Source organism: Nerophis ophidion, linkage group LG13, assembly GCF_033978795.1.
Source record: "Nerophis ophidion isolate RoL-2023_Sa linkage group LG13, RoL_Noph_v1.0, whole genome shotgun sequence".
In the NCBI taxonomy this organism is placed as follows: Eukaryota; Metazoa; Chordata; class Actinopteri; order Syngnathiformes; family Syngnathidae; genus Nerophis; species Nerophis ophidion.
In genome coordinates, this window is record NC_084623.1 from 3,127,756 (window position 1) to 3,140,255 (window position 12,500).

Consider the following 12,500-nt stretch of genomic DNA (forward strand, 5'->3'; position numbering starts at 1 on the left):
ACACTTACACAAATACCCATACAATTACAAACATACACATACAGACTCACACAATGACACACACACATACACTTACACACGATGACCCACACACACACTCACACAATGACAAACACACACACATTATCACATTCATGCACACACAATGACACACATACACATTTACACACTTACACAAATACCCGTACAATTACACACACACACACACACACACCTACACTTACACACATACACATAATGACACACACACAATGACAAACACACACATTAACACATTCACGCACACACACAATGACACACATACACACACCTACATACACGTACACACTCACACAATGACACACACACACATACACTTACACACATATACATGGTGACCCACACACACTCACACGATAACACACACATACATACACACACACACTATGACAAACACACACATTAACACGTTCATGCATGGACGATGACACACACACACACGCACGTACACATTTACACAAATACCCATACAATTACACACACACAATAACACATTCGCGCACACACACAATGACACACATACACACACACACCTACATACACATACAAACTCACACAATGACACACTCACACACATACACATTTACACATGATGACACACACAAAAACACACACACACACTCCCACAATGACAAACACACACATTAACACATTCACGCCCACACAATGACACACACACACACACATTAACACATTCACGCACACACAATGACACACACACACACATTAACACATTCACGCACACACAATGACACACACACGCACACATTGACATTATTGAGCGAGAGTGAAGGTGATGGATGAGTGTTGGATGGCAACATTGTGTTGATGGATGACACACACACACACTACATGGAATACAAAACACTGTGTGGACAAGTCCAGACTTTATTTCCTGGCTTGGAAAAAAACCTGCTTTCAGTTCCCCAACAGGACTGTGGGGCCACCTCCTCGACACATTATGATGGGACTGTGTGAGAGTGGAGATAAGCTTGTAACTCTGCTTCTGAACACACACACACACACACACACACACACACACACACGCATGCACACAAAATGAAAGTTTCTTTTTTTCCCTGCAATAAAAGCAAAGTTGGCTGCTAGCGTGTCCTCATTATGAAAAAGCAGGAAATGTCATTAGAGTTGAAAATGTTCCTGGAACTAAATGGAAAGAAGAAGAAGTCCCGAGCATGAAGTTTGATGAAGGAGACGCCAGAAGATACTTCACACATCAATAATACACACTTATATGTGGCAATCAGCTCGGGGTCAACTTTTACATTTGTCTCGCGGATGAAGTGTCACTCACTGTGTGTGTGTGTGTGTGTGTGTGTGTGTGTGTGTGTGTGTGTGTGTGTGTGTGTGTGTGTGTGTGTGTGTGTGTGTGTGTGTGTGGCGATGATGTAAGCCACTGAGCTAAAATCCTGCAAGCCTTTAAGGGCTCCTCCTGATGTGAAAGTCAGGACAGGAAGTGACCTCACGAGCTTCAATTACCCATTTAATATGAAAACACACACACACACACACACACACACACGTTCTAGAACTTTCCTCCCCGTGTAAGAACACCAAAGCTTTTGTTTTCTTGTGGTTGGTGGAGAGTGACGCAACCATTGGCTTGCATAACAACACAACACAACACAACACAACACAAGTCCTTCTTGGTTGACTTCCATCCAAAGCCTAGAAAATACCGCGGTGAATTTAATCGGTTCCAGGGTCAGGCTAACCCCCCACATGTCAAATGTAAGAAGTCAGCGTGCCTGACTGGCATACAAGTGTAAAAAGAAGTGAAGCTCTGTCCAGTGACACTGCAACGTAACAAACTAGTAACACATCATCTCTTTTTGGCCAAACTTTTCCCAGACACTTAAAAATAAAAACATTTGGATATTTATTATTTTCAAAACCAATATGAAGTACTTTATTTCTTTGAATTGCCGCCGGGTAAATAGTATGCACCTGCCTAGAATTACTGCAGGGTCAAACTCATTTCGCTAGATATTATTTTTATTATCGCATGTCTAAAATTTCCGCCGGGTCAAACTCGTCACGTCACGAGTGACACTTCACCTGTCATCATTTTCAAAATGGAGGCGGCTGATTTCAATCATTTGAAATCGCATAAAGAGAAGAAGATTAAGAGCTATTCAGTAGGATTTAAGGTCCAAGCTATTGAATATGCTAAAAAGAACAGTAGGCAGCTATGTTTTATTAATATACCGTAGCTGCGTGTGTCAAATATGAGTTATTAAATGACTCCCGCCTCCTGGTGGTAGAGGGCGCTAGTGATCCTTCTTGCGACTACTCGGCTGCAGAAGAAGTGACAACAAGCAGCAAGAGTGAGCAGCGATCCTTTAGTTTTTCCTCTCGCTTGCACTTTTAACATGGAGGATTACATATCTAAAATAAAACTGTTTTCTAAACTGGACTTTCAATGGAAGCAGGAGGTAATAAATGAAGATCTCCATCGAGACAGAGAGACTTTTAAAACTGAAGAAAGATAAGGAAGACTTCTATAAACAAGTTATTGATGCTTTTGATCAGAAGGAGCTGCGCATGGACTTCATTTATAAGTAAAAGTAAGACCATAATAATGTTTTTTTAATTAAATGTGCTTTTCTTGATGGTATCCTTACATCACACTCAAACTTTTAAGCGCAGGCCTAAATTTACTGCATGCCTTTGGTAAGTGCCGGAGTGAGAAGAGGTTTTGAATTAATTAGCGCCCCGGCGGCAATTCAAGGAAATATATTGTAACCCTTCTCAAATAGTTTTCACCGTTAAAGATCCTGGAGACCCAAAAGGGTCCCGGTGGTAAAAGTGGAGAAAATGACTTCCAACATTTATATTTCCATGAATCATCTTCAGATGTATTTGTTCCCAGCAGGCACAAGACATGGAAACAACGTTGACAACTTGTTGAATGAGGTGCTGATGGTGAACAACACAAACACAACATTGAAACAACATGCTTGTTGACAACTTTTAGTCAATGTCGGGATCTGACCTTGAAATGTGCTCACTTCCCCACCAACAACACAGATCCAACGTTAGACATCAACGTTGTCTCAATGTACAAATTCAACTGGTTTTGCAAGGTTGTTTCAAGGTGACTTTTAAAGGACATGTACGTAGGATCAATGTCTTGTGGGTCCCCACATACTTGATCTTTTCTTCAGAGGCAATAGATGAATAACATCTCTGATGTTTGTACAGAACTATCTTGAATAGTTTAGTTAAAAAGATAAACTTCATGGGGGCGTAAAAAAAAAAGGTATTCCGTGTGTGAAGTGTGTGTGATGTAGTTGTGTGTGTGTGATGTAGTTGTGTGTGTGTGAAGTGTGTGTGTGATGTAGTTGTGTGTGTGAAGTGTGTGTGTGAAGTGTGTAGTATGTAGTTGTGTGTGTGAAGTGTGTGTGATGTAGTTGTGTGTGTGTGATGTAGTTGTGTGTGTGAAGTGTGTGTGATGTAGTTGTGTGTGTGAAGTGTGTGTGTGATGTAGTTGTGTGTGTGTGAAGTGTGTAGTATGTAGTTGTGTGTGTTAAGTGTGTGTGATGTAGTTGTGTGTGTGAAGTGTGTGTGATGTAGTTGTATGTGTGTGATGTAGTTGTGTGTGTGAAGTGTGTGTGATGTAGTTGTGTGTGAAGTGTGTGTGATGTAGTTGTGTGTGTGCGAAGTGTGTGTGATGTAGTTGTGTATGTGAAGTGTGTGTGAGATGTAGTTGTGTGTGTGAAGTGTGTAGTATGTAGTTGTGTGTGTTAAGTGTGTGATGTAGTTGTGTGTGTGTGTGAAGTGTGTGTGATGTAGTTTTGTGTGTGATGTAGTTGTGTGTGTGATGTAGTTTTGTGTGTGATGTAGCTGTGTGTGATGTAGTTGTGTGTGTGAAGTGCATGTGATGTAGTTGTGTGTGTGAAGGGTGTATAATGTAGTTGTGTTTGTGAAAGGTGTGTGATGTAGTTGTGAATGTGATGTAGTTGTGTGTGTGATGTAGTTGTGTGTGACATAGTTGTGTGTGTGATTTTGTAGTGTGTGACGTAGTTGAGTGTGTGATGTATGTGTGTGTGATGTAGTTGTGTGTGTGTGATGTATTTGTGTGTGTGATGTAGTTGTGTGTGACATAGCAGTGTGTGATATGTAGTTGTGTGTGTGATGTAGTTGTGTGTGTGAAGTGCATGTGATGTAGTTGTGTATGTGAAGGGTGTATAATGTAGTTGTGTTTGTGAAAGGTGTGTGATGTAGTTGTGAATGTGATGTAGTTGTGTGTGTGATGTAGTTGTGTGTGACGTAGTTGTGTGTGTGATTTTGTAGTGTGTGACTTAGTTGAGTGTGTGATGTATGTGTGTGTGATGTAGTTGTGTGTGTGATGTATTTGTGTGTGATGTAGTTGTGTGTGACATAGCTGTGTGTGATATGTAGCTGTGTGTGTGATGTAGTTGTGTGTGTGAAGTGCATGTGATGTGTGTGTGTGTGTGATGCAGCTGTGAATGTGATGTAGTTGTGTGTGTGATGTAGTTGTGTGTGTGAAGTGTGTGGGATGTAGTTGTGTGTGTGAAGTGTGTGGGATGTAGTTGTGTGTGAGAGATGTAGTTTTTGTGTGTGATGTAGTTGTGGGTGATGTATTTGTGTGTGATGTAGTTGTGTGTGTGATGTAGTTGTGTGTGACGCAGTTGTGTGTGTGATGTATTTGTGTGTGATGTAGTTGTGTGTGTGATGTGGTTGTGTGTGTGATGTAGTTGTGTGTGTGAAGTGCATGTGATGTGTGTGTGTGATGTAGTTGTGAATGTGATGTAGTTGTGTGTGTGATGTATTTGTGTGTGTGTGAAGTGCATGTGATGTGTGTGTGTGATGTAGTTGTGAATGTGATGTAGTTGTGTGTGTGATGTAGTTGTGTGTGTGAAGTGTGTGGGATGTAGTTGTGTGTGTGAAGTGTGTGGGATGTAGTTGTGTGTGAGAGATGTAGTTGTTTGTGTGTGATGTAGTTGTGTGTGAAGGGTGTGTGCGTGAAGTGTGTGTGATGTAGTTGTGTGTGAGAGATGTAGTTGTTTGTGTGTGATGTAGTTGTGTGTGATGTATTTGTGTGTGTGATGTAGTTGTGTGTGATGTAGTTGTGTGTATGTGTGATGTAGTTGTGTGTGATGTATTTGCGTGTGTGAAGTGTGTGTGATGTAGTTGTGTGTGAGAGATGTAGTTGTTTGTGTGTGATGTAGTTGTGTGTGATGTATTTGTGTGTGTGATGTAGTTGTGTGTGATGTAGTTGTGTGTGTGATGTAGTTGTGTGTGTGTGTGATGTAGTTGTGTGTGTGTGTGATGTAGTTGTGTGTGTGTGTGATGTAGTTGTGTGTGCGTGTGAAGTGTGAGTGATGTAGTTGTGTGTGTGAGAGATGTAGTTGTGTGTGTGTGTGTGTGTGTGTGTGTGTGTGTGTGATGTAGTTGTGTGTGTGTGTGTGTGTGTGTGTGTGTGATGTAGTTGTGTGTGTGTGTGTGTGTGTGTGTGTGTGTGTGTGTGTGTGTGTGTGTGTGTGTGTGTGTGTGTGATGTAGTTGTGTGTGTGTGTGTGTGTGTGTGTGTGTGTGTGTGTGTGTGTGTGTGTGTGATGTAGTTGTGTGTGTGTATGTGGTATTTACCTGGACGTGCTCCTGGACCTGGTGAGAGCCTTGCTGAGGACCAATGAGGGTGCAGACTGTCTCCTGTGGGCCAGAGTCTTCATCTTCTGCACACATGAGGAAGAGGAGAAGGAGAAGATGGTGACTTGTGTTCCAGCAGGGCAGCAGGAAGCAGAGTCCATGTGGTGTTCAGCAGAGGACACGACAGGAAGTGTGGCGGCGGAAGAAGAAGTGAAGAAGAAGAGGAACACACGCAACAGTGGCGGGAACTATTACTACTGCATTCTTTCTCTTCTGACTTTGTGGCAGATCATCTGCGATACAAGCACTCCTGCAGTGTGTTCACTTGTGTGATATCATGTGTGTTACAAGCAGTCCTGCAATGTGTTCACTTGTATGTGATATCATGTGCGATACAAGCAGAGTGTTTACTTGTGCAAAGATGACAGAAAGTTGATATCTAAATGTCCTCCTATGAACAGAACATTTCTCCTATTTTACTAAAGTCATTAACAAAAGGTAAACATGCTAAGCTGTAGGCTATTGGGAGCTAGCAGTTACACAACAGCTAAGCACACAATAGCACACAAGCTAGACAAAAGATCGTTTTTAAAATAAACATTGAAGAATAAAAGGTAAGGTGTAAACAAATCATCATAGTTAAATATTATTTACACATACAAAGTCTCCAAGGTTGCTTAACTTCATGAATTGTTGTGACCACTCGGTCAATAAAAAACTAAACAAAAAGGGAAAAAAACAACAATTACAAGCCCACTTCAACTTAAAGACAGCATTAGTCCCTTCCAGACGAATACAAATAAATAGGTTGGTGTTTTTCATAACTGGCATTCTTCTCTGTTTGACTCATTTCACTTCATCAAATGTTTTATAACATTCCACACTACTAAATAACACAAGTATGCATGATTCATACTGATATCATATTAATATCCGTATCGGCCAATACTCAAGACCTAACTATGGCGCTCACCCTTTAGAGCACAGCTGTAACTTCCTGTCACTAAACCTGCACAAAATACTTCTTCTCGGGTTTCTATGTTTACATTTTCACACTTTGCACTATTTTATGACACTTTATGAAGCATTTTTTACATATTCCTTATAATAATAGTAATTATTATACAAATAACAAGAGCAATTTAAATAAGAGTAAAACTAAGAGTAGTAATAATGATAATAAAATAATAATTATGCTACTACAACTACAACTAATATTGATAATAACAATAATTATACTATTAACAATAATACTAATAACAAGAATACAAATACCACTAATAATAATAATAATTATATAAACAATAATAGTAATAATAATAAAAAAATAAAATACTAATGACAAAATATTTATAATAAAAATAATAATGCTACTAATAAAATACAATAATTATAATATTAACTATATACTAATAACAATAATACAAATACTACTACTACTACAAGTACTACAACTAGTATTACTAATAATAATGAAAACTGCTCAGGATGCCACCCAGACGCCTCCCTAGGGAGGTGTTTAGAGCACGCCTGACCGAGGCCACGGGGAAGACCCAGGACACGTGTGGAAGACTATGTCTCCCGGCTGGCCTGGGAACGCCTCGGGATCCCCCGGGAAGAACTGGACCCAGTGGCTGGGGAGAGGGAAGTCTGGGCTTCCCTGCTTAGGCTGCTGCCCCCGTGACCCCACCTCGGATAAGCGGAAGAAGATGGATGGATGGAATAAAATACTAATAGAAATAAAAATAATACTACTAATAATAATGATAAAAATACTACCACTAATAATAATAACCATAATAAAATAATAATAAATAAATATTTATACTACCACTACTAATAAAAATAGTAAGATTACTGCTAATAACAAAAATAAAAAATATATAAATTAAAAAAATAATACTAAGACTATAATGATAATGATAATAATAATGCTACTATAACTAATACTACTACTAATACTAATATTATTAATAGTACAATAAACTTAATAATAATATTACCAATATTACAAATACTACTAATACTCCTCCCACTACTACTACAACTACTCCAAATATTAATAGTAATAATACTATTACTGCCATTACAAACACTACTACTGCTACTTCTAATAGCAAAATTATTAATAATAAAAATAAAATAAACAAAATAATCATAATAATGCTGCTACAACTATTACTACTACTAATATATTAATTATGATATACTGATAAAAATCATCATCATATCAATTTTACTACTATTACAAATACTACTACTACAATGACTAGTCCTACTATAACTATTCATAATACTACTACTACTACTAAGAATAATAATAATAATAACTATAACAACAATACCAATGGGTCGTGGTTAGCGCCTTACAAGGCAGCTTTCACCATCAGTGTGTGTGTGTGTGTGTGTGTGTGTGTGTGTGTGTGTGTGTGTGTGTGTGTGTGTGACGTAAAATGCAAAGCACTCTGGGTAACATTCCAGGTGTAATAAAAGCATCATATAAATATAACATAAATATAATACAGATATAACATAAATATAATTCAAATATAACATGAATATAATATAAATAAAATACAACTATTATATAAATACAGACCATTTGCCATTTTAATATTAACCATTATCACAATATTTTTAATATTAACAATAATAATAATAATAATAATACTAGTAGTAGTACTACTACAGGCAGTTTTTTGAATACTGCACATAACAAACGTATCGATACCTCTCTAACTGAAGTGTACCTAATGGAGGTACGCCAGGTATGCGCGTACCTGTACCATACTTGCCAACCTTGAGACCTCCGATTTCGGGAGGTGGGGGGTGGGGTTGTCGGGGACTGGGGGCGTGGTTAAGAGGGGAGGAGTATATTTACAGCTAGAATTCACCAAGTTAAGTATTTCATATATATATATATAAGTATATATATATATATAATTTTTTTTTTTTAATCTTTTTTTTTATATATATATATAAATATATGTATGTATATATAAATAAGAGAAATACTTGAATTTCAGTGTTCATTTATTTACACATACACACACACACATAACACTCATCCACTCATTGTTGAGTTAAGGGTTGAATTGTCCATCCTTGTTCTATTCTCTGTCCCTATTTTTCTAACCATGCTGAACACCCTCTCTGATGATGCATTGCTGTGTGGCACACACACAAAAGTGCTTTCATCAAATGCACTAGAGTCTGGAATCTTCCATCCCTCCCTAGCATGGCCCAAAGGCTATCCAGGTCCAATCGCAGTTGCGGCTTGGAATTTACAAGGGTATTTCTTCAGCTTACTCGTCGTCGGCGTCGCCACGGCTGTGTCTTCCTCGTTCTTCTGCTTCGTCTCCTTGTTGTGTGCGCAGTTGTGCACTGCACTCTCGAAAAGCCGTATATGTTATTGTCACATATGCATGTACAGTAGATGGCAGTATTGTCCTGTTTAAGAGTGTCACAACATTGCTGTTTACGGCAGACGAACTGCTTCACGGTAGACGAAAACATGACTGCTGTTGTTGTGTGTTGTAACCGCACTGGGAGGACGTTAATGAAACTGCCTGACAATAAATCCACATAAACCAAGAACTCGCCCTCGATCATTCTGCAGTTATAACGTCATTGGGCAGACACAATGTTTATATTGTGGGAAAGCGGACGTGAAAACAGGCTGTTGATACGTCACTCAGGTCCGCCTGAATTTCGGGAGATTTTTGGGAGAAAATGTGTCCTGGGTGGGATGTTACGGGAGTCTTTCGGAAAATCCGGGAGGGTTGGCAAGTATGCTGTACGCCAGTTATGTGTGTAGCTGTATGATAGGTATGTGTGTACCTGAATTCTAGGTATGTGTGTAGCTGTATGCTAGGTATGTGTGTAGCTGTATGCTAGGTATGTGTGTAGCTGCATAGCGGGCGACCACATCAGTCACTGTGACAGCCGCCACTCAACCACATACATTTTGGCATGTGGACCGTCTACATTCATAGGAACTTTTCCTCTCTGTGTGTGTGTGTCTGTGTGTGTGTGGGGGGGGGGCGCTATGGGGGTGGGCAGAGCACATTCTCTCCAAGCAGAGCAACAACTTCCCAAGTGCAGCTGCTGGGAGGAGTGGAAACAACAACATCTGTACGTGTTTGACAAGTTACACTCATGGAGCCAAATGTTGCAAAACATGCTGATTCAGCATTAATGCCTCACCTAACCACCGCCTTCTTCTTGTTTTTGTGGTTGTTGTTGTTGTTGTTGTTGTTGTTGTTGCGCCAGGCCCACATTCACACTTTCAAACTAGCTTCTATTCAGGCACGTGAGACGTAATCAGAGAGGCGAGGTCAGCGGGTTTAACGTGGGTCTTCCATTGAGAGCCACAAAGTGACAAATCAAAGTTGGTAGTTGTCGCCTCCAGAAGCAGGACAACACAACTAGAAAAAGGCCATTTGTGTCGGAATGTCACGAGAAAGAATGCCAAGGAACCAAAGCCCAACTGAAATGCTTACAGTTAGCATTAGTGGTTTAAAAAACATATAGCACTGTGCTAAATGCTAGAAATGCTAACTGTAACATGCATCAAGCATCATAATATATCACGCTCAGGTTTGTATTAATTCAAATGCTAGCGTTTCAATGTTAGCATCCATCAAGTACCAAAATATGACTGAGGTGTATACCTACAAAACAAGCTAAGAAAAACAAAAAAGCTAGCTTGTTAACTTTATATATTTCATGCTGAGGTGCATACCTGCAACATTTGCAAAAAAAAAAAAATTGCATGCTAACAGTATTATGTTAACATGCTATGAACAACATGCTTACAGTTAGCATTAGTGAAATACCACAACATATGACACTGTGCTAACTGCCAGAAATGCTAACTGTAACATGCGTCAAGCATCATAATATATTACTCCCACGTTTCTACCGGAAAAATTAGTTTGAAATGCTAGCATTTTAGCGCATCCATCAAGTACCAAAATATGTCTGAGGTGTATACCTACAAAATAAGCTAAAAAAAAATACAAATAAAAAAAAGCTAGCGCACTAACTTTAAGTATTTGATGCTGAGGTGTATACCAACAAAAAAGCTAGCATGCTAACAGCTTTCATCCATCATGTAACAAAATATTTGATGCCGAGGTGTCTACCTGCAAAATTTGCAAACAACTAGCATGCTAACAGTAGTATGCTAACATGCTAAAAATACCATGCTTACAATTAGCATTAGTGAAATACCAAACTATATGACTAACTGATGCTGAGGTGTATACCAACAAAAAAAGCTGGCATGCTAACAGCTTTCATCCATCAAGTAACAAAATATTTAATACTGAGATGTATACATGCAAACTTTGCAAAAAAAGAAAAGGCAAGCACGCAAACAATAGCGTGCTTACAATATCATTGATGAAATACCAAAATATATGACACTGACGTGTGTATACCTGCTAAATTGGCGAAAAAAAACTAGCATGTTAAAATGCTAAAAATAGCATGCTTACAGTTAGCATTCGTGAAATACCAAACCATATGACATCGAGCTAAATGCTAAAATGCTAACTGTAACATGTGTCAAGTGCCAAAATATATTACTCTAAGGTTTGTACCTGAAAAAAATTGTTTAAATCGGCTTTAGCATTAGCATTCATCAAGCACCAAAATATGACTGAGGTGTATACCTACAAAATAAGCTAAAAAAATTAACAAAATATTTCATACTGAGATTTATACATGCAAAATTTGCACAAAAAATGCTAGTACACTAACAATAGCATGCTTACAGTTATCATTAATGAAATACCAAAATATATGACACTAAGGTGTGTTTCCATGCTAAATTAGCTAAAAAATAAAAGCTAGCATGCTAATGTTAGCATGCTAAAATACTAACTGTAACATGCGTTAAGTACCAAAATATACTAGTCTTGAGGTTTGGACCTGAAAATATTGGTTTCAAAGGCTAGCATGCTAACGTTCACACGCATCTGGTATCAAAATATGGCTAACCTTAAAAACAAACAAAAGCTAGCAAGCTAACAGGTATCATCCATCAAGTAACAAAATATTTGACACCAAAAAGCTAGCATACGGACATCAAAACTCTAACTATTGTGTCGTGTTAAAAAACAACAACGATGAGGGTTTCCTGTTTTGGCCACATTTTCTACTAGATGCATTATTATTTACCGTATTTCCTTGAATTGCCTCCGGGGCGCTAATTAATTTAAAACCTCTTTTCACTCCGGCGCTTACCAAAGGCATGCAGTATAAATTTGAGTGTGATGTAAGGATACCATCATGAAAATCAAATTTAATAAAAAAAAAAACTTTATTATGGTCTTACCTTTACTTATAAATTAAGTCCATGCGCAGCTCCTTCTGATCAAAAGCATCAATAACTTGTTTATAGAGGTCTTCCTTATCTTTCTTCAGTTTTAAAAGTCTCTCTGTCTCGATGGAGATCTTCCTTTATTACCTCCTGCTTCCATTGAAAGTCCAGTTTAGAAAACTGCTATCAGACTGCTGCTATCAGTTAGCTCGGCTCCTCACAAGTAGTGCGGGCGACGACAGAATTATCCTCGGACAACTCCCCCTCCCGTTCTGCTCCGTGGGTGATCTCTTTATCCCACCGCTGCCACCAGGAAGTGTTATTGTATAAATAACAAACTGGGTATTTAGGACTGGAACATGCTTTATTTCAGCCCGGTTGTTTACATAGCCAGCATAGGAGTGTTACATCCTAAAAGGTCCGTCGTGCACCCCCCACGTCATATCAGTCCCAGCACAGTTCACGTCACTCATTGTCACTTCTTCTGCAGCCGAGTAGTCGCA

At 38.8% G+C, this 12,500-nt stretch overlaps 1 protein-coding gene across 1 annotated transcript in view; it reads right to left on the reverse strand.

Annotated features, from left to right (window-relative positions):
* The window catches only part of LOC133564118 (rho GTPase-activating protein 20-like), a 46,302-nt gene that overhangs the window by 32,680 nt on the left and 1,122 nt on the right, over positions 1-12,500 (reverse strand). Inside the window, exon 2 of the mRNA XM_061918244.1 lies at positions 5,670-5,755. Within this exon, the coding sequence (XP_061774228.1) occupies positions 5,670-5,755 (86 nt within the window). The remainder of the gene's footprint in view (positions 1-5,669; positions 5,756-12,500) is intronic.